Raw genomic sequence first — 23,436 nt, 5'->3', positions numbered from 1 at the left:
CAGGAATAACCCCATCAGCCGTAAAAAAGAGCAGGCTTTTATTGTTGTTTAAACTCCCTCTAATACCCACAATTTTCCCACCAGAAATATAAAAAGCCACCGCGGCTCACGGTGACAAAAACCACGACAAAAAAAGTTACAATTTTCTTCCCCCAGGAGCGAGCTGTAGAGGCACAATCTGAGTGGATTCGGAGTGAGAGACAGATTGTTGAATTGGCGATCACCATGGCAACCCCGAACCGTAACGTTTGGTAATTACCAGCTTTTGTCTCCCGTTTACACACACTCAGATTCAGATTAAAGATTTCAGCCTCGGCGAGAGAAGAAAGGGCTGCAGAGGCAACAGTCGGTTTATTGAATCTTTTACACGTCCGCCTGAACGACAGATGTTTTCCTCTGAATGAGTATTCATTGGATGACTCCTGCTTTTCATTTTGGAACAAGTCTAACAAGTGTTTGCTGTGATCAGTCATGATAAAATGTTGTATGGATTTAAGATTAAGTACCACAGGAGAGGTGCTACTACGACACCGGTTCGAGTCAACAAAGTAAATATTAGCTGGATGAGAGGATTTGTTTCAGGGCGCTGCTCTCACTTGAAGAAGCGTGGTTCGTGTTTGATGTTGTTCTCCTCGTTCCACTTCCTCCTGGCCCTCTGCGCGTCCTCGATGCGCTGCTTCTCAGAGGACGCCATCTCCAAGTTCCCTTCCTCCAGATGTCTGGACCAGAAAAACGGCACGAATTAAACCACCGCCGTGCGTGCAATTTTGTTAGCCCTTACTGCTACACCAAATTTTAGCTCAATCCTTTTAAAACTGATTGACTTACAGCCATTTTTATTTCTGCTAAAGTCTATTGGTTGTAGCAGCCATCTTGAATTGGGCTGACTCCAAAAGTTAATCATTTGTAGATGTTCATCCAATGATTACCTTCTGCAGGTTTTATTAAAATGCGTCCACTGTTTCAAGGTATGTTCTGCTAACAGACAAATGAGTGTACCTTTGATCGGGTCTGAACCGAGCATCTGTACGCGGCAGGACGTCCTTCAGCTCAGGGCAGAGCTCATTCAGTTCGATGGCGAACCTGGTGAAGCCGTAGTACAGCTCATAGTCTGTGGGCATGGAACCTGGCGGGAAAAGGCATTTAAACCCTCCGTTTTAGCTCGTAAAACTGCCCTGTGAGCCGTTAAAAACGGGTAAGTGAAATCCACGGGAAAGGGGGAAGATCAAAAGCCCACCTGGCCTCCAGACGCACTTGGCTGACGGCGGGACGCCACAGTAAAGACCCTCGTGCCATTTTCCAAACAGCCTGTGGACCACTTTCCCCTCTTGATCCATCACAAATCCCTGAACCTCGTTCACATTCGAGCTCCAGTAGTTCCCCTGAAACACAAGAACCCTCAGCCTAGAAGGACGTGACTCGTGTGACTTTAAAAAGAGATTTCGGAGCTTAAATCCCACCTCGGCCCAGTATTTGTTTTACCTTCACAAAGGTGAGTTTGCAGAGACAGACGCTGCTCTTTAAGTTCCTGATGGTGATCTCGCCGTAATGTTCGATCCACCGTCGCCCGCTGAGGATGTTGTGAACGCAGGTGGTGACTTTGTTCCATTCGTAGTGATCTCCAAACCTGAAAGACGCAAAAACAGATTGAGATGAAAATAAGTAACACATACATTTCTTTTGGTCATTTTTTTTTGAGTGGATTAAACCTACAGCAGACATATTGTGCTATAAAAGTTATTTTTTCCCCCTTTTTATAAAAACTCTACATGAGTAAACATTTCAATCATGTTTTTTCTCTGATATATTAGTGAATAAAGTTGCTAAAAAGCATTAACATCACAGAATATAAAAACATCAATTTTTGGTTTAATTATCTGTAACGACAGACTGGTTTGTCACAGAAATATGCTTATTTATTTCTTTTTGTGTTGATTTGGTGCTTTCATATTATAAGCTGCTACTGCTGCGGCTGACTTAATGACTCTGCAGCCGGCTTGTTTTTTTTGTTTTTTTCAGAAACGAAAAAAAATGTGTTCCAGTCATAATTAGAATCTGGACGTCGACGTTAAAAAGCAGCCGAATGTGGCTGGTAATTAAAATAAACCCAATGACCCCGCTGGTTGAGATAATTAAACGCCGCTTCCACGAGAACAAAACATGCGCCGCTTTAACCCCTACGGAAAGAAACGGATCGGAAGTTACCTGGGAATTGTGAGATTTACAGATCCGATGGGTAAAATTTCCATCGATTTTCCCCAGAATTTGTTTTTCCATCTTACATCTGGAAAGGAAAACAAAAAAAAACCCCATCAGAAATAAAGACAAACAATGCAGTTTGCCTCAAACCTCATTAACAGATTATTCTACGATAATGCAGCTGGATGTAAAGGAGCCTAAACTGAGCCTCGCTGGCTCATGTTCACTAAGCTGGAGCTCCCATGAGAAAAGCCTCTCATTAATTAGTCAGGTGATCTACCTTGCCAGAAGGTGAAGTTCTTTGACTCGCAGTGGCAGGCGGAGATGGGAGGGTGGTGGCTCACCTTTGAGAAAACATAAAAAAAAAACAACAGCTGCATTTGTCTCAACGCCACACTGAAGCTACATGAAGCTAGAATTTGTTTTTCAAATTTCTTTTAAAGTGATAGTTCAAATGTTCTAAGGCGGTTTAGAGAAATAGAGTTTACTTCTGACCGGACTGACAAGCTAATGGCTAGTCTACACATGAGCAACGTACGGCTTGAGGGCCAAAAGTGGCCTTTGGACAATCTCCAACCAGCCTCCATTGTCCTTAAATGAAAAGAAAACAACTATAGAATAAGTTAATGAAAACCTGATTTTTATTAGTGAAATTGAAGGATATATAAATTAAACTTTTAGACCAATATAGGCAAAAACATTTTCTTTGCTTGGCAAGTTATTGATTGTGTTTCCAGAACTAGACTGAACCTTAAAGACTCCAAAAAGCAAAAATATCCCTTTTTTTTTTACATAAATGCCAGTGTTTTATACATCTAGAGGGTATCAAGGAAATATATTTGACCTGGCACACCAACGACGCTACAACTTCTTCAAACAGAAAATGGAAGAAAAAACCTGGAAATGTTATTTTTCCTTTTCTTCTTGGCTCAGACTAGTCGTTACCTCGTCAGTTTGGTCCGAATTAAAACTAGGTCGCTCAAAGAACTATCTACAACAGGTAAGAGATTCATTGTTCATAACCTTCTGAAAGAACCTCACTTTAAATAATCTGAACCCAATTAATGACAATTCATCTCAAAAATAAAGCACATAAATAGAGTAACGAGACACATTTGACAGGGCTGTGAGGAGTAATGTCAGTAATGTCTGTTCCTCCAGCAGATGTTTAACAATCTATGGGTCACAATCTTAAACACTACGAGTCTAAACATCCAGTGCACTTACGTCTCTACCAACTATAGCTGAATGGATTTACCTGCTCAGAGAAGAAACAGAAGCCCTTGTCTTCCCGAATACATTCATAAGTCTCTCCGAGCAGCGGGTTGAATGGCTTACTTCCTGCTCTGTAATAGGTGGACGAGTAGCCTGAGACAGCAAAAGCAGCAACGAGGACCTGTCACAAAGTGAAAACAGCCAAATCAGCAGAGAATCAACTGTCTCGTTAAAAAATAATCTGCATTTAGTAAGTCAAACAAAAACATGAACGAAGGTCAAAGGCAACACGGAAGCATTATAACACCTCAGAGACATGCCTTCCAGAGACACTATTTATGTTAGTGTTTGCAAATAAACTGGGCTGAAGGACACAGAAACATAACAGGATTCTACAGAGATATCTAACTGAAGAATAAGCGATTGCTGGATCTCCTCTAGCTGTTCTGTAAACAGCTGAGGTGGGCTTTAGATTTAACTTGGCGCTTTGTTGACGCCGGCTTCTTCACCATGCGCTCAAAGGGATCCTCGGTCTCTGCGGCCTTGTCCAGCAGCTCGCTGTACTCCAGCTCTTCGCACATGCGCTGTAGGGTGTTGAGGGGCTCGTTGAGCTCCACGGGCATGGACACTTTGGACAGGTCTTTGCCGATGTTGTTCCTTAAGATGTTCCACAGGTTGATGTTGCTGGTGTCGGGGCAGGGGGCTGGCAGGAAGGTGCGACGGCCGTTACGGAAGGCGCTGCCGGCAAAGTCTCCATTGGCCACTAAAAAAAAAACCCAAACCCAAAACATAATTGTTAGAATTATTTGGTCATTTGATAATAATGGTTATTGTTGTTCTTATTCAGGTTCTGAACCTCTTCAAGCTTAGCAGCACAACAGAATCTGCAAATCACAATTTATGCAAAATCTGAAAAGGCAACAGAAGGAAATCTGCAACGCTTCCATGAGCGGATCATAAAAATACAAAACAATCATTACTGCTTTGGGAGAAAATAAAAGCAGAAACTCTTCAAGCTTTTGGTCTTTTACAGTGAATGAGCAGAACTGAGCATAAACACTGCTTTTAATGAAAACAAGACAAATGATAAGGTTAACACAGACGTTTTAAAATGAAATTATAACAATAGGTAACAGGGCCACATATTTAAATGTTATATGGAATAAAACAAGACTTTAAACAAGAACAGTGAAGCAAAATTAAGATTGTTTGGGAATAAATTGACAAAAATAACATGTAGAGTACGGATGTGCAACATTAACTGCACTGAAATGTACAAAACATGCCATTTCTTCATCTTAACACACTTTTTTTATAAATTGCGTTGAAATATTATTAGTTTTTCAAGGTCTTCCTTAAAGTTTTGATGTAAGAAAGTAAAAAAATTTCCACCAAACTTCAGAGGGAACTTTCCTCTGCTGTGTGGGAAGTGACAGAGATAAAAGAGGAAGATCCCCTTCCACCCTCCACCCAGCTGTTTCATAATGCCCGAGAAAAGCCTTCGGCACAGCAGCACTGCAAAGTCAACCGCCTCTGCAACACTGATGAATGGGTTTGTCAGAGCAGGCGAGCATCTTTGGATGTGACATTACAGAGAAAAGGGTGGCTCGTGGAGAGGCTGGAATCCCCCCGTTTTGTTCATTTCTACAGATTTTTTTGATTTTAACCGAAGCTGTAAATGCATGTGGCACAATCGGACCTACTTTGTCTGGAGACGTTATCGGTCACGCTGGCGTTGTCCTCGGAAATGTTATCGCTCACATCGCTGACATATGACTCATCATCCGAGCCCTGCGAGAGGTACAGGCACAGAGCGCAGAGAGTCACAAGCTGATCAAATGCACGAGGCACAAGTTGGCCTCACATCGCACAATTACACGGTCGTTGCAGTTCGCCCGCGGCTAACAGACTGCAGCACTATCTGTCCCACTGCAGAAAACAGCAGCACGAGACACTGCAGCATCTGAATGCAACGAGGTCAGCGGTGACCGCAGAGTGGAGCATGTTGAGCAACTTTCCGTAAAAAGCCTCCACAACCATCTGCCTACTGCTGGCAGGGAGCTGATAAAGTTTCTTGGGAGAATAATCCTGCATTGTGGATCATTCCACGCCCGAGGAGCTAAAATGTTTATAAAGTAAATTTAGAGGAGGACATTCACAGCATGGAGCCGGTGGTAACTGCTAGCTCCACACACAAACAGCAGTATTTTCCTTTGGTTTTATAACCGAGGCTCTAAATGGTCGAGCGATAATGTAACTCAGCGTACATCTACAACTGTTTAACTTTTGGGGTCAACCTAATTCAGGACGGCCGCCACAGCCCACTGACCTAAGCAAACACAAAAATGGCAATAACTCAGTCAAACCTAAAGATTATGAGCTAAAATTTGGTGTGGTAGTAGCTGAAAGTCCTTTCCAACATATACTCTTAGTTCTAACAGATCATCTGAGATCTTTATTTTAAAGATTTGATCTTAGTTTATAAGATAATACTGCCTGCACTCCTTCAGGTTATTTAAACCTGCAGTTCATTTACTTCAGCCACAGCCCAAACAGCTACATTTTGCTTCGAGCCTCGGCTCCTTTCCGTTATACCTCATTCTCCGACGAGCTGGCTGACAGCAGCACTTCCTGCGCATCAAAAAACTCAGAGACAGACTCTGACATGGAGAGTCGGCTTTCATTAGAGGCCTGCTGAGTCAGAGGGATCCCCATCTGTTCCGCGGCCTGCAGGCAAAAACACAAGCAAACACAGCGTTTGTTCACCGTTTCTCCACATGATGACAGCTTCAGGGATGGGAACGGACCGGAGCAAACAGAAACAGAAACAGCACCAGAGGGCAACACAGAGTTCATATTACTGCACGTGTATCAACGCTAAAGGCTGAGTTCATTTCCTATTAGTCATTATTTTCTCCATTAACCCTGACGTCAGATTCTGCATGGACTTATGTTCCTTTAAGCTTACTTGCCAGGGTGTATCGAAAAGGCAATACATCTTTAGGACAGTAATCAATGGTGCAGCTGACAACAGCAGGAAGCAAACACTACGAGGATGTGGACTGCCTTGGAAGATGTGGATTTAATCAATATCAGCAGAAGAAATTAGCTCTGTCAGAGGCGGACTGACAGCAGCGACCTACCTCATCAGGCGTGGCGATGATGTTCACACTCACAACTTGCTCGGTCAGGACAGATTCAGAGTGGATGCGGTTGAGGCGAGTTCGGAGCTCGGCATTTTGGGACAGGGCCTGAAAAACAATAATTAAAAATAAATAAATTAGAAAAAAAAAGATTTTGACCCTTGACCTTCTCTGATTTGTTAGCATGGAGAGCCTCTTTTGTTTATTGTTGATGCACTCAATGCAGAACTATAAAATATTTTAGATTTTCATTCGTTCTGCCTTTTTTTTTATTTGTCAAAACAATTAAAGAGGCTGCAGGGGGAGGAAATAAATGCTGTATTTCAGGTCACTATTTTTAATTTCAAGGATCACAAATTTGCACTGAAAATAAAGACTCAAAGAGAGAGCGACTACAGTACCTGAAATTAACCACGTGTCTGGAGATGGGCCTCTAAATGAATAATAATTAACCTGCTCTGGGAGCAGTTTTACTTCTAAAAAAGGTAGCACTTAGCTGCCAGATATGCTACGCAAACAAATGAAGGTTTAAAGGGCTTCAAATGTGCAAATCAGCACGTTATCAATTCATTTAGGAAGATTAATGTAGACGTTTCACATGACTGAATGCCAAATAAACACATTATATTTCTCATACTGTGCATTGCTGCAGTAAATTTTGTTACTTTTAGTATGAAAATGTAAATTTTAAGCACCTTTTTTTTCTCTGCTTTGTGCTTAAAGATTTCCAAACTTCTTTAACATCTATCAGAGCTGAAAAGCACACACTGATCCACCCCAAACCTGCATCAGTGTGGCTAAATAAGAATGTTGTTCCTGTGCACACATAGCACTAATGCTGCGTAATAAAAGCTTAAAACAAAAGATCTCTGAGGAAAGGTTATGAAGGTTAGGTTAAAGATATGGAGGTTATCTTTTGGTGAAGAGGTTATGAAAGACTATCTTACCTGTTTCAGATAGAAGCTCTTTGAACTCAAGATAGGCCAACCTTTTTAAGCAAACCGACTTTTTTGAATATGGCGGCTATTTTTCTTTGAATATTCAAGCCCCAACCCAGTTGGTGCTGCTGCTGATTCTGTTAGATCTTTATTAGATCTTTAAATTCTTTCATTTTCACTGTTTTCACCAATGGATTAATGTGGAAAAAGGAATCAAGTATTCTGGCAGTAAAGCTGAGCACAACTGGGACCATAGTATCTACTTCAAAATCCTTTCAAAATAAACTACGATGGAAAAATCAGATGCAGGGACACTCTGGGTTGTTTTATTTTATTTTTTTCTGGAGGGGGTCAGGTGGTAGGTTTTGTCTAAAACAACTGAAAAAGCACCGTTAGAAAACAATTTGGCTCATCAGGTGTGGCGTAAGAACCAAAAAATAAAAAAGTCACGGTGGTCGCAAAGCTTCAAACTCCCCATTTTCACTTGACTTTGAAAATTTGAAAAAACCCTACTCTGAACGACTTGCAAATAACCACATAACAAACCTTTTATCCTCTGAAGTCGATTAAAAACTTAAAGAAAACACAATTTTTTATAAGCTCTCTACAGGAATGTCAAAAAACGTGAAAAAATAAAACAAAAAGCATTGTGCAAATGTGTGGCGTAGCTGTGTGGCGAAGCAGAAAAAAAGGAAAAAAGATCTGCTGAACTCTTGAACTCCCCTTGGTGTGGCTCTGTAGCTCTGCAGATTATTTATATGTGCAAGAAGCTGTGACACAATGAATGATTTAAGCAAATAAAAAAATAAAAGCAGCATCTTTTCAGTGCACCGTGCACATATCTGTGATAAGCACCCCTAAAACAAACAAAAGCACAAAAGGGTATCCCTTGCTTGTAACCTGTAAGGATTCGAACATCCAACCTGAGCCGTCTGATAATTATCAACCTCCCACAGAGCTTCTCTGCAAAATCTGACCTAGAGCTGGAGACACCAGCATCACACTGACATCCAATTAAAAAAGGAAAAAAACAAAACAAAGACAAAGCGTCAAGTGAAATGTTTCATGAAAATTATGTCAACAGTTAGCAGGGGAACGGACCAATTAAATCAGCGATGTAGAAAGAGACAGCCCTTAGGAGCCCGGTTAATGAACTGCACTGCGCATTTCTCTCCATCACCAATTAATACGGGAGAAGATGATTGGGCTTTCATGACTCGCTTGCTTCTGCTTTCATCTTCGCTTTTATTTCAGCTGGGATAATTGTGACTGCCTTAAATAAACTGCAGCTCGTGTGTCTGTCATCATGAACGTAACTTATTTTCAAAGACACATCGGTTAGATTACAGCAGTAACTCCCCCCCCCTTTAATGTCCCAATCATTAGCATTTATAGGATGAAAGTGGACAAACACATCAGCAAACAGATCAGGTTAACTAAGAACCGCAGGAGGAGAGCGGCATCATGGGAAATGGTTACATTACCACTGACAGAGACTTCCTGAGAGAGTTGATCTGCACTGACTGCTCAGACTGCTCCTGCTCAGACAGAATCTGTTTGATCTTCTCTTTTTCTATGGCCACAGTGTTGAAGGCCGATTTCAGCAGCGAATGGACTGAAAAGAGAGAGAAAAATAACAAACCCTCTTAGCGTCACCCTCTACCAGAACAAAGCCTTTTTCAGGAAAAATCCTCGGATAAAAAACTTTTCTCCTAAAAGACCAAGAGAAGCTCTGTTTATTTTATCTTTTTCAAACAGTAGAGACTTTTTTTTTTTTGCTGCTTTTAACCAATTTGACGATGCTAACATTAGACAAGATAGTTTTTTGTTCCCTTACATATTATGCTGCAATATAAAGGGAGCTCTGGAGAAATATTTTTATTATTATTATGGGCACCCTTACATTCAATCATACACTTGATTTGCCAAAATTGACCAAAATAAACAATAATAAAAATGAACAACTGCTGAACAACTGTATTCATCAACATGTTTCAGCTTAATTTAACAGTGAAACTTTCTGTTTCACATCGGAGTCATTGAGTGATATCAGGTCTGAATTTGAGCATGTCGTTACCTGATATTACAGGAATTACAGCGTCCTAATGATATGTTTGACTTACATTTGTTGACATAAAATAATTTCACAAACATTATTTACTGTAGAGGAAGGAAGCAGAAGGCTTTTTTATTGGAGGACAGGACATTTCACTATAATAATAAATTGACATTTTACTTTTACGAGTACTAACTAACTACTAACTTATATTTTATAACTAATTAAATATTTTGAAGGAGTGATGGACATTTGAACACAATATGAAGCGCAGCTCTTGACCAACTCACACACTTAACATGTTGAGAATCAGTCAAAGTGTCGCACTTTTCTAAATAAAGCTGTTTAATGTAGTTTTTGTTTTGCATAGATATGATATATGATACATGAAAGATGCTTCCTTCCTTTTTGATTTAACATTTCAAGGTAATAACTTTAAATTGCTCAATAAGTCAGAAAAAAAGGTCTTAAATTTTCACAGAAATAAGCAACAATAAAGAGTTTAATAAAGTGACGCAGGTAAACATTTGAAATTTCTTTTACCTGATGACAACCTCGATCAGTGAGATCAGATAAGGACAACGCTGCTTTAAGTTGCCAAATGAGGGGAAAAAAACAACTAAGATGAGCAGAGCTGCTGTTTATAAGTAGCTCATCTTAGCTGAACTTTATTCAGAAAGGAAACAGTGGAGCATCACTAACTACAACAGTGTATTCAGGCACAATGTGGCATGCTGGGTAATTAAAACTTGGCCAAAACCATTGGTCTTTGAGCTGCTGTTGAAGGGAGAGTTTCTTTCATGATTTTATTATATAACATTTTGTCCTCTTTGACCAGGAGCTCTTCAAAATATTCTGCAGTCACTCGGGTCTTGTCACATGACAGCCTGCGTTTCTTGCTCTGTATTTTTAAGAGATAAGTTTTCAGGATCGCTCAGCAGGATGTTACAGAAATGTTACAGCGTCACAGCAGATTTAGTCAGTTTTTTGAAAAATTGTGAAAGAGGAGGCCGATCAGGTCTGTTCCCACACAACCTAAAGTTCCCTGGTTTGAACTACAGGGTCATTTAGGAGCTTTCTGTGCTGTGTTTGCATGCTGAACACTGCTCTGTGCACAGTTTACTTCTGCTCTGACTTCCTACCACAGACAAAAGCAATTTAATTTGAGGTTTTAAAATGATTGCAGTAGATATGAACGTGAGCATACAGAGCTGTCTCTCCATCCTGCGCTCTTTTAGCCCCCCTTCTGTTTTCTTAACAAAGCCATAATGTAACCAAGAAACGTCTGTGCAGGACTTACTTCAGGGCTCGAGTCACAATAATTTAGCGCCAGTCGTTCGTGCTTACCTTTCTGAGCGATGGTGCAGAATTCCTCCTGAAGTTTAATGTAGTCGCTGGCATACTCCACGCTGTCTGTCAAGCGAGAGGAGACCGGGGGCTGAAAGTCCCCCAGCTCGGCACACAGGTTGGGGTTGGATGAGTGGAGGCGGACGGGGGACATACTGGCTGACAGAGGAACCTGGAGAAAGATCAGAGCCAAGGAAAACAGCTGTCAGACACCTGACAGGCACAGGTATGATAACGGTTTCTGTGCCTGACAGTCAGATCTATCCGGGAGAACAAGGAGCCTTGGATAGCCCCGAGTGTACATTGTGCATATTGTTTTAAAGTTTGATGGAAAACCCTCCAAAACCTAAAAATACCTGCTTCCTTATTCAGTTACATGCTGCTAATCTGGAAAAAACTCTTTCAATCATAAGGGTAAAACTGAAGTCTACCAAGAATCCAATAGATCCCGGGGTAAAATTTTAGAAATGTTTCAATGTTCCCCCATTATTAGTTTGTTTTGGTCAATGAAAGTTTAGCGGTGGTGCAGCCAGCCATCACAGAAACACATCATGCAACATGAAGGTGAATGAGCAAAAACTGTTCAAGCCGTGACACCAGTGATGGTGACATACGAACTAAACAAACACACAAATGAGCAAAAAGACATCTGTTACGATTGTCTACGTGTGATCTAACATGCTTCTCAAATAAAAGCAATAAGGCAACGCTGTCTACCTCTTACACCAAAACATCTGCAATATTTTAATGTTAATCTGAATAAGACTTTAAAAGTAAACAGCATTTTCTGATTACTACAACCTAACAAAAGTCATATTCGGAGTAAGCAACAATCTAGTAAAAATATAGAGAATATGTTGACATTCATGTTTTATTCACACTGTTTAGGTAAGTTGGAAAAAGAAGCCATGAAGGAGAAAACCAACCTTCTCTTTGCTCTGAGTTTTGATGGAAACGTCATGATTTCTACGTTTAGTTTTGATTTGGATCTTTGGTTTTGTTGAATTATTGTCTTGTTTGGGTTGATCTAGATTTTGTTAAGCTCTTCTTTAGCGTAGTTAATTCTGTATTGTTAACTTAACTTTGTGTTTATTCTGTCATTCAGCCCTCGCCAGATCTCTGTGTTTATTTGACTTTAACTCAAGTCAAGTTATAGTTTTGTTCTTGATCCTTTCTGCTGCGGCAGCGCTCTTTTTTCAGTAACCTTAACTAGTGTCCACAGCCACCGTATTAAATTAAAATGATGTTTGCACCCTTTTAATTAAAAACGGGTCCAATTACACCTGGTTCTGCAGCAGTAAAATATTCTATATTTATTAAATCACCATAATTGGAATATTGTTTAAGACAGAAAATTGTGCACATATAATCTTAGTAACTGGTGGGGTCTTTATGTGCTACAAAAACAGCATATATGTAAAAAATAAGTCACAGATATTATTTAGAAACATCTAAATGAACCATTTCTTTGTGACTTGAGGTGCAGCTCTACATTGACTTTAATAATAGTTTCATCATATCTGGATTTTTTGCGATTACTGAGAAGTGCAAACATTAAAAACAACCAAACCCTGCTTGTGCTTGTGTGCAGTGGTGTCGGTGATCGACAGAGAAGTGGTACCTGAAGCTGGAATTTTGCGTCTTTCCCGACACTCTTTGTTCTCCATCTTCTGTTCAAGCGCTTTTCTTTCTTTGACAATTCAACGCAATTGGCCTTTGAGGCGCACGTGGGTGAAAACATGCGCAGGGAGGCAGACAGGACAAACACGTCACAAACAAACGCAAAAAAATTAGCGGCACGTCGATTGCAGTGGAATGGCATCAAACCACGTGTTATTTGAAAATAATATGCTGCAAACAAAAGTGAAATGTGCAGTTATAAAGATGAATTCAAGCCAAAAACTGTAATAATCATGAAATTCATAAGCACTACTAATCAGTCCTGAGTACATTTAAACTAAACATGATGGAAGAAGATCTGAGCAAAAAGCTACAAACAGATGTTGGTTATAATACTGGCATCATATCAGCCACAATTAAAACGTCATTGTAGTTCCAAAACTCTATTTGTGCATTTATGGCCAATACCAAATGTACTACTGTAGAAAAATTACTGTGCAGGCAGGAGCTGACCTGCAGCCCTGACAGAGCTGCTAAACCATCTGACACAACCCACAGGCCACACGGATGGGATCAAACTGAAGAAAATGAGGACAACTGCTGAGGTGAGCCTCATTTCTGCACCTCAAACCAAAACTGCTCCCTCATTACCTGACTTATCTTCTCTCACAAACACACATACTTTCAGCAGAGAATAGTGTATTGGAAGCCAGTCCCTTCCCTGCTCTGTTAGCGACTTTCTGCAAGCACATCTGTCTGTGTGCGCGCGCATCTATTTTACCTGCATGTCTGTGAAGTTAGGCGCCGACTGCGTCCTCTGTAGAATCTCTAAACTCTGCAATAACCGGCTTAGCTCGGTGAGGTTGGACTGACAGCGCGCGAGCTCTGGAAAAAAAAAAAAAAAAAAATCACATCCAGGAGTTCACAAACACATTACGCGTCACAAAACAGTCTGTGTGCGCGCGCATCTATTTTACCTGCATGTCTGTGAAGTTAGGCGCCGACTGCGTCCTCTGTAGAATCTCTAAACTCTGCAATAACCGGCTTAGCTCGGTGAGGTTGGACTGACAGCGCGCGAGCTCTGGAAAAAAAAAAAAAAAAAAAATCACATCCAGGAGTTCACAAACACATTACGCGTCACAAAACAGTCGCCAATCCACTTCTGAGGGATTTACCGAGGGGCAGGAGGCTCAATTTAATCCAGTCGTTTTGTAAAATCAGATTTGTTCCCGACATCAGGAGGGAAATTACACTTACCCTCTGCACACTTGTCCATCTCCTCTGACTCCTGGAGCCAAGCGACCACCTTGCTCTGTCCGTTGCTGTAGGAGGCAGGCAGGCTGCTGCTGCTGCTGCTGCTGGGGGCCGCCGGCTTCCACGACGAGCTGCCCGACTTGGCCTGCTGTGGTGATGTGATAATAGACAGGGTCAGAGCTGTGGATTACACATTTGTTAGGGGTTTTACAAGGCACTGATGATACTGTATCAACACCAACATCCTTGAAGTAGCTATATTCTGAATTAGTACATAAACTGAGGTATAAAACATCACTGTTTGTACTATTCTGTACAGAACATCACTGGGGTTTGAATGAATATTTTAAGCCAAAATGTATCTTTGGTGTCCTTAATTAACCTTTGTAATCCATTTATAACAAATGCAGTAAACATAGTTTGAAAATATTCCCTCTTTTGACGTTTTACAGGCATAAGTCTCACATGCAGCTTGATGCTGCTGTCAGGTGCACGAATCAAGGCTGTCATGTTTTCGGCTCATATAGCCTGTGATGCAGCGGATCAAGTCTGGCTCGAGGACTGGAGTTGTTTTGTTTTAAAGCTGATCTTCTGGGAGAGCTCATCATGATGAACTCAAGTCCTACTGATCACCTCTAATGGCCTCCTCGTGCATGAGGCATCACTCCCGGGAGAAGCCACGTCCTCGCATTTACACACACTTCAAAACACACCGACAGGGAACAGATTTCCTGCTTAACTGGAAAGAGACAAACAACCCTTTTTGTTCTCCTAATGGTTTGGATACAATTACCTGTCCAATCAGCTTTACTGCATTAGGCTGATATTTCTCTATGATTCACATCCATTAGTCGAGCAATTAGCCCTATAATCCAGCGGACATATCAAGATGTTGGTAATAACTGAAACATGGAGCGAATTGTTACATCAGCCTGTCAACCAGTTGCTTTCATACGTTCAACAGCTGTGTGTGATGACAGGCGCACCATCTTATCTGAGAATAACATCTGCCGTCACCGTGCGTGCTCGACAAATTTTACTTCCTACGTTGTCCTGATCCAATCTCTCAGTTTCTAATAAAAATATTTTTTATTGTCCATAAAACTCCCCTCTTGAATGTTAATCACAGGACTGCTAAAAGCACAGAGAAAAGGAAAACATGACGAGGTTACAAAAGAAAAGGTAGGAGAGATGAAGAAAAGACAACTGCCCCTGGGCGAGAATCCAATGACACTAAGATTAAAAATAATCCTGCTTTACTTTAAAAGCTGTAGCAGCAAGGCTGCGCGGGTCAAAAAGATCTTTATTCCTTTTGGAAAATATTGTCCCGTGTTCTCTATGCAAAAGGAGACAATAACAAAACCATTAAAGCTCATTTTCTTAGCATTTAGGGGGTTTAATTTGTCCTGACTGTGGTTGTTACTTGCAGCTGATACTTTAATATTTTTCTCAGGAATACAAAAAAAAAGCTATTCAAAACAACCAAGTGTAAAAAAGGATGAGATTTCTTAGTGCATCACATAAAAAAACAAGCCCAACTTGTTTTGAAAGGTCCCTCTTTTCTCAAATGGATCGTTTCAGGATCATTTCACCTTTACCATTCTTGTTAAACTTATACAGAGCAAAATACAATTCTGTCTGGAGCTAATGTTAAAACTTATTTGGAAGTGTTTTCCCCTCATTTGTTCATTTTAAAAGGAATAGCTGCATTTCGCTGACAGGGGGAGAGCCCACCTTTGCTTCATTCACTACACTCTGGGCTGGCTGGGGCGACTCCAAAGCCGCTGAGGGAGGAAACACCCTCATGGTGGCCTCCCGGGGAGATCGTACGATCTCGTTCTGTCGATAAAGCCGGTGGTGACGCAGCTTTGACACCCAGGCGTCAAAGATATCTTGAGACTTGACCTAAACAGGAAGCAGACAATGAGGACATCCGCTGAGCTTCTGCTGGTTGATTTAAAACCCTGACCGGTCAGGGGAGTTACCTTCAGGTGATAGATATGCTCCTCGGTGTCCAGGTCGATGCGACGAGCCCTCTTTTTGATGGACATGACAGAGAGGCCGACGTCGATGCTGCCATGGAGTTTCCCCTTTTGAATCTGAGGATGTTGAGAAATAAGTGATCTGACTGTGATGGTAATAATTTAGTGATTTATGCAGATAAATTTAGGCAAACGTTCCTCCAGCGGGCGCAGGATTAGCTCTGTGTCTTGACAGTAATGCCTTCCATTCTTACTTTGTCAGGCAGCGTTTAGTTTTAGCAGCACTGTGAGCCGGGCTGCAGATGTTTCAGCTGACTCACTGTGGAGCCGAGCAGAGGTCGGGCAGGGCAGCCCTCTCTCTGCCCGCCGGTTACAGTCAGCTTTACTTACATCAAGAGGAGACTTGGAGTACTTCAGGATACCATTGTCCAGAACGAAAAAACGCTGCAGAGAAAAAAAAAACAAGCACTAAAACAGTGTTGGTTAAATATCAACAAGGATGGGATTAATGTGAACTCTTTGAAACTGGACCTTTTAATTAATTTGTATCATTTAAAATAACAATTTGATTTTTTAAAAATAAATATTTGCTTTAATAAACTCTTGTTGTGTTTTTTTGGCAATAGGTGAACTTTTTACAGGCAGTCATGTGCTTGAAGAAAGTTAAACTTTACCCAATGCTAAAAATTGATGAGAAATACTCATTAAGCTTGGAGAAAAAAAGCAGAAACTCTATGGAATTTCATTATACAGCAAACATTTGGGTAGTGTTGGTGTTTGAGAGCGTACTTTCAGCAGCAAAAAGCTTTTGTGCCTCAATTTTTCTGCCTGTGGAGCCCACCTTGTGCCAGCCCTTCAGGGGCCATTTCCGCTTCTTCAGCATGAAACCCTCGTGCTTGTCAGGCCTCTGGACGTTGCTCTGACCGATTTTCAGTCCCTCAATTATTTCCCAGCTGTCTGCCTCCTGGAGAGGAAGAAAAATCCAGAGCTGTGTCAGAGCTAATCCTCTCACTTCTCCTGCAGGACTCGTATATAAAACACACACTTGCCGTGACAAAAAGAAAAAAGACAACAGGAACCCACGTAGCATTTCTTTTAACCCTTCGATTACACGTGTTAAAAAAAGAAAACCGGCCCCGTTAAAGTTCCTTCTGCTCTCTCAGCATTTCCACTTTATTAGCTTTTTTTCCTGACTGTGCTTCTCCAGCTCCTGGTGGGTCTGTAAATCAAAGTGATGCCTCAGGAGAGGAGGGCCAGCAGGGTCATGAAGGTGAGACATCATCGTCCCTCCGGAGAAGACGCGGGGTGACGGTTTTGATAGCAAAAATATGTCTAGCAACAGAGAACCCGACATGATCCTTGACAGCCTCTCAGCAGCAACATCCACTTTATTTACGTTGGATTTTTGAGGATTGAAACCGGGATGCTTCAAATGTACTCTGGGAAAAAAAATATACAGGACCCTGTGATTTATTGTTCCTTTTTTTTGAGGTTTTTAAACATGGCATGAAAAAAAAAGTCAAAGATGCAAGAGCAGGCATGAAGTTTAAACAGGGGGAAAAAAACAGTAAAATTGCTCTGCTTTGTAACAATTATTCATCTGAGCAGGTAAAATACAATTTGAATTGAGCGCATTTGATCAGGATCACTAAATTAGGTCAGATTTTTAATTCAGGGCTCGAGCTGGTGGCAGCAGGGCCACTAAAACAAAATTAACTTAGCATGCACAAGCTTCCCTGGCAAAGGAAACAATAGCCTGTGGCTCTTCGCTGCACGATGAGATGCTACAACCTTCAGGAGGGCTCCCTGGGAGTGCGTGACGACACCTACCTTTGGTTTGTAGGGCATTTAACAAAAAGAAAAAAAAACAACAACAACAAAAAAAAAACGACAGCTTGTTTAATCTAACATGCAGCCGAACAGATCTGTGTGGTAATGAGGTCATGTTCCTCCTCCGAGGGCGAACCCTCCTCTGAGCGGCCTTGTGAAAATGGGGTCGTGGAAGGAGCTCGGCTTCATGAGCAAAACGTAACTCAGGCATACAGCTCAGCTGTTGTTCGTGTGAAATGATAAACGCTGTGATGCTTCTGCATTTAGCAAACAGCAGCTGCCCCGTGCTGGATGAAGCGCCCTCCCCAACACGGAACAACAAACAGCAGCCAGAGAGCAAAGCCTTGGACAAACGTCCTGTCTGCTATCTGCAGGATTACAGCCTTTCAATGGAGTCCAAACTGATAAATCAATAGCTCGCTGAATAAAAAGCCTGCTTATGCTGAAAATAAGAGAATGCATTATACTTTCCCTTTAAGATCCAATTCATTAAAACGATTCACAGCCACCGACTCCACCTGAACACCAAAAACATTCACGACTACTAACCTGTATGGAAATCACTCTTACATTAAGAGAATCTGCTTTTGTGAGTTCAGCCGGAGAACTGAACTGAGCCAAAGTGATTTCCTGCACTCCGCTCACATTCATTGATCTCGCTGCAGAATAATTTACAGCTCAATGAGCTGGTCCCTCTCGGCAAGTTTACCCTTTTTCTTTTTAATGAAGGATCTTGTGGTGGATGAGAAGCCGCCTGCTTCTTTACGTCAAGATTCAGAGTGTGTCACACACACACGCCTGCTCTATTCATAGTCAATAAGTTTTTACATCTCTCTGTCAAAGTAGGCATTCCAATTAGCTGAACAACTTCATTAGGCCTAAAGAAGTTACAGTATGTAGATGTGATCATAGTCTGTGCTAATCTAGTGGTCTAGGTGTGCCTGTTTTCATAGGCCAGGCCGTCAGGGATTCACCACCTGCAGTGACAGCCTCCAAAGTGGCACGGCACACCTTTGATGCAATGAATCAAACTATTACAGTTAAGGTCTCCCTGAGCAGAGAAAAGGACAAACCGTCTTCGGGGACGCCTTAGGCTAAATCAGCACTATTAATATCAGGGAAACAGCCCACTTCTGATGACCGTTTTGTCACATCTGTCTCTGGCAGAGACACCGATGCACAAGTGGAGTCTATCGCTCATTTTCTTCTCCGCTCACACATACCCAGCACATGCCCTTTGAAATACGGTCAATTAGGTTTATATATGAAACATCCAACGGGAAGTTCAAAGTGCTTAAATTAATAACGATCTTTAAAATGAACAAAAAAAAAACACCCCACAAAAATCTACCTCAACATCCGGTTTAGGACAACAACAGCCATAAACCACAATAATTTCACCTAATCCTGCACTCCTAATACTAAATTATTCTATATATCTTGTTATAGTTTGATAATGAGGTTGTTTCCCCCAAAATAACCAGTTTATCAGCTAGTTGTATTGGGAAAAATCCCCACTAGACTATAGGATAAATATAATCTTTACACAATTGCATTAAACTGTATTAAAAAAAATATCCAGCATCTCATTGAGCTTCAGCATTTAGAAGGTTAATGACAAACCAGTCTGTATTCTCAGTAACTGTGTTGATGGTTTATTTCTCTTGGTCAACAGTCTAATGGAGAAGATTAGAAAGATTTTATTTTTGCGTTTAACATCACAGCCAACAGAGATCTTTAAGTGATAAAAAAAAAAATTACGAGTGGCGACAACATAGTGGCTTTAAAACGGCTAGTTAAACAGATTATCTTGTAAAGGAATGATATTTACGTAAGTGGACTACAGAGAGTCGAGATGAAGACAGGGAGCTGGGAAAAAAGTTGGTGGCTTTCTGATATTACAAAAATGTCAAGTCCGAACGCATTTTACTTTACTTTATGTGTTAATTGTGATTAAAAGGTCACCGTGGTTAGGTGGCTGTCGTCTCCATAAACTGCTTGATGAATAATTGAAAATGCAGCATATGAAGCAGTTCACGCTCTCCTTAATGTTGAGCAATGGTACCATAACGCCTGATAGAAAAACTTCAAATTATTTTTCATCCCATCCGCCACAACCATGGCAGGAAGACGACATCTGAGCAGCCGCTAACCACAAAAACAATTGCTTCGAGGGTGGATTTCTCTGCGGTGTTTGGCCGGGTTCAGCAGCAAAGCTCAGAGTACGAGGGTGGGCTGCCACATGATGGGAAGTTAACACCCCAAGAGCAGCACAGACCTGTGCGCCGAGCAAACACTACAAATTCAGCTACAGGAACATAAAGGCTAAATGTGTCACTTCTCAGCTTCATTTCTCTATCCTGAGGGAAACTTTTCAGGGAATAAAAAACAACTGTAAAACTGTAAACCTTTGTTTGATTTTAAATCTTTAAAGTTACCTCTCTAATAAATGGGCATGTAATTATTCCTTTACAATGTCGGCAAATAAAATGCATGTCAGAGTGGTCACACATCAGCACTGTTGCTTTCATCTCAAGACTTTTCCACCATTTCTGTGTAACTCTGTTAACTCCTGCTTCTTCCCACAGCCTGAAAACATGACATTTAGGTTAAGTGTTGATTTGCATTTGGCCACAGGTGTTACCATGTAGAATAGTAAGAAAGTATTAAATAAATAAAAAAATACCAACTTTTAAGGTGCTTATACCATACAAGTGAGCAGCTGGAGTGACAAAGTGCCGCATTTTTAGGATAAATTTTCTACCTTGATTTTAATACTCTATTTTTTCTAGTGGAAACAATAAGGCAATATTATCTGCAAACAAACTATATAAAAAAAGAAGTTTAAAGTGCAACTCGATGACTATGATATAGATTTAGGGCAAAATGTCTGAAAAAATTGTTCATTAAAAACAAACACCCAATCTCAAATTATCTAACAATTACATCAGTGATTATTTAAAGCCAGATGAAGTAAAAAAAGAAGTACGTATTTATTAAATGTACGGATTTGAACAAAATGTGATGCTAAAATCTCCAACTACTTTGGGGTAAATAATGACTTCTAACCAAAAAAAACTGATAACTGCAGCTTCATTTAGAGTCATTAATTTGCCCCAAAACCCATAAAGTGTTTGTGTGAAACTGTGCTTACTGCAGGTGGTGCTTTTAATTGATTTCACAAGGGGCTCGAGTGTGAACGAGATTCATCAGCAAAGTGTAAAGTGACACGTATTGATTTAAAAATGAGGGCAAGATCCCATTACGGCTTCCCCCAAAAAACAAAATGCAGTGCCGCTGTTCACAAAAACCAAGGCCAGGCCAAGCCTGCAACGGTCGTTTTTTTTTTTATTGTTTGCTGTCCAGAGGAAGATTGATTCTGTTCCCTGCACATAACACTCAACCTGTAATGCTATAATAAAGGTTAATATCCAACAAAAGTGCAGGTATAACTTTACACGGCGTGCACAGTGTCAATAAAACTGACCGACACTTTTATCGGCTGGAAATGTCCCTATTTTTTATGTTAGGAACAGTAGAGAAAAAAAAAAACATTCTTTCCACACTTTAGTTATGTAGCTTCACACAAGCTCACATCAAAATATGGGGGAAACTGGTTGCTTTTTTATGCAGTGTAAATGTAAAAACTTTATGTAACCTAACTCCGACAGGGATGAGAAGTTCATAAACTCAAGACAATCACTCAGTCTTGTATTTTTTTAAAAGAAATGCTCGACTGCTTCTCAGTCAGAGTCCGTAGCAGAGAAATGCCCCGACTCGGAGGTGCGTTATGTTATAGTTGAATAGTTTTTGACTTGTCGAGAGAGGAAGGCGTCTGCGGAGGGCATCAGTCCTGCAGTAACACACCACATGCATTAAGACACACCCCGCTGAGGAGCCCAATCTACCACAAGCACTCACGATCACTCCGGTCCTCCGACAGCTCATGCAATAAAATGTAATGTGGGGTAAACCACGGGCTAAAACTGAACTCCGGACCATTAACAAACGCTGCACAACAACCAATCACATTAATGTTTTTGGTATATATTACTAACAAACCTGTTCCCTATGATTGCTCGCTGGATGTAATAAATGTAATAATTTGTTTTATTACATTTTATCAGGAGCATAGAAAGGATGTTCAGCCATACATTATTAAGAAGTTAACGGATGTTTGAAAGTTGAAGAACACAGTTAATGGCAAATATCTACCATACAGCTGGCATACCGTAAAATTAGGAGGCAAATTCAAACCCTAAAGGAGCAAAAACAAGCAAAATTCATGACGTTTTAAATGGTTTTGGTTTGCTTTGAGCAACTTGTGGTTGAGTGCTCGCTAACTACGCCACAGATCACTGCGCTCTCTTCGCTGGAGTTTACCATAGTGGCTTAATAAGGTTTACGTTCCACCTTTTAAACATAACAGAGTTTTACCAATTTTAAATGAGTCTGCTTTGCACTTTGGTAGAAATTACTGCCAACATCGTGGGTGCTGAGAACCTTATTCTCCTTTAATATTGGGAGGATTCCATTAATGTTTGTGCCTACAAGTCATTCAGACTCTAAAAGATGGGGAACGGGATCAAGGGTTAAAAATACCAACATTTTCTTCTAATGTAAAACAAATATTGTTAACTGAGCAGAAGACCTGTAGTTTTTACTACTGTATTTTGATGTTTCTTCTTCAAATGATCAAAAGTCCCGAACCTGTACAGTATCTTACATGAAGATGGCTTCACCAGGCTCTAACAACCACATTACAGCAGCTCAACACATGAGCCGAAATTATCCACAGCTCCACCGGCACACTATCATTCACTGCTAAACAATGACATAAAACAGCTGCAACCCTTAGGATTCTCATGTCCAAGCGAATTCTTGCTGGAGTTCTAGTTTGTTGATTTTTTTTTTAAAGGTTTTGATCAAGCAGGTGCAGAAAACTGAGAGAGTTTTAAGGAATTTAAGTAATTTGTTTCAGTATTAGTAGCTACCTTCATGGCTGCTGCTTGACTTGATCAATTAGGGCAAAATTAAAAGAGATGATTGGGAGAAAAAGCTCCAGGGAAACAAAACGCTGAGCCTTTATATCAAAAGCGTAAGAGATTTACGACATTAAAGAAAGAAGTAACGAGCAGACACACGTGAAGGGTAAGTGTCTGCGGCACAAAGCAGAAGGCCTTCCACGGTGCCTTTGTAACAGGCTCCGTTTCTCGAAGTTACACTGCCTCACAGCCTGCTCGAGTGTGCCACATGTTCAGTGGAGCACCAAGCCCTCCGCCTGTCGCTCATGAAATATTCATCAGCCAGCGCCGATGGAAAAGCGGTGATGTCAGAGATTCCAGTATGGGTGTCTTGTTTCGGTTCGGCCACAGTGACACAGCAGCTCGGCGAGGGACGGAGGAGGGGGGGGGCTTCAGATGACGGCGGGGGTTAAGTTTAAGCACCTGTCCTGTGAACTGTGAAATGAGAGTGTGCCTCATTGTTTACCATTTCTCTGCATGGTTCTTATTTAGTAACCAGGACATACAGACTGCTCGATCATAGCCGATTAGTTACCTAATTAGCTGATGGTGTCTTGTAAAACTGACTGCTGGTTAAACCCTTTTCATAAAGAACCTTAAAACCAAAGAAAACATTAGCAACCATATGTATGACAACAGTTATCTGAAGTGTGAAACTAAAGACACAGTTTGACAAATTCAACTCGTCAAGGTGTGATTTTGTTGCTGATTATTTATTTTTAGAAATCATAGCAGCAGATGGCCGATATACTTCACAGATTTTTTATTGTTTTTGGCCAATATGTATTTTTCATGGAATAAAATATACAAATAACTGTTTAACTTAAA

At 40.9% G+C, this 23,436-nt stretch overlaps 1 protein-coding gene across 1 annotated transcript in view; it reads right to left on the bottom strand.

The window, feature by feature from the left end:
- Positions 1-23,436, bottom strand: part of osbpl6 (oxysterol binding protein-like 6) — a 39,119-nt gene that overhangs the window by 3,782 nt on the left and 11,901 nt on the right. The window contains exons 3-22 of the mRNA XM_017422744.3: positions 16,596-16,718; positions 16,145-16,198; positions 15,758-15,871; positions 15,507-15,677; positions 13,776-13,920; positions 13,496-13,599; positions 12,520-12,612; positions 10,899-11,070; positions 8,980-9,110; positions 6,558-6,665; positions 6,010-6,141; positions 5,118-5,205; positions 3,924-4,177; positions 3,458-3,595; positions 2,480-2,543; positions 2,206-2,284; positions 1,483-1,627; positions 1,238-1,382; positions 1,000-1,126; positions 597-719 (exon numbers count right to left, since the gene is read on the bottom strand). Of these exons, the coding sequence (XP_017278233.1) occupies positions 597-719; positions 1,000-1,126; positions 1,238-1,382; positions 1,483-1,627; positions 2,206-2,284; positions 2,480-2,543; positions 3,458-3,595; positions 3,924-4,177; positions 5,118-5,205; positions 6,010-6,141; positions 6,558-6,665; positions 8,980-9,110; positions 10,899-11,070; positions 12,520-12,612; positions 13,496-13,599; positions 13,776-13,920; positions 15,507-15,677; positions 15,758-15,871; positions 16,145-16,198; positions 16,596-16,718 (2,510 nt within the window). The remainder of the gene's footprint in view (positions 1-596; positions 720-999; positions 1,127-1,237; positions 1,383-1,482; positions 1,628-2,205; positions 2,285-2,479; positions 2,544-3,457; positions 3,596-3,923; positions 4,178-5,117; positions 5,206-6,009; positions 6,142-6,557; positions 6,666-8,979; positions 9,111-10,898; positions 11,071-12,519; positions 12,613-13,495; positions 13,600-13,775; positions 13,921-15,506; positions 15,678-15,757; positions 15,872-16,144; positions 16,199-16,595; positions 16,719-23,436) is intronic.

The sequence above is a fragment of the Kryptolebias marmoratus genome, linkage group LG6, assembly GCF_001649575.2.
Source record: "Kryptolebias marmoratus isolate JLee-2015 linkage group LG6, ASM164957v2, whole genome shotgun sequence".
Classification (NCBI taxonomy): Eukaryota; Metazoa; Chordata; class Actinopteri; order Cyprinodontiformes; family Rivulidae; genus Kryptolebias; species Kryptolebias marmoratus.
This window is presented reverse-complemented; position numbering and strand designations above follow the sequence as displayed.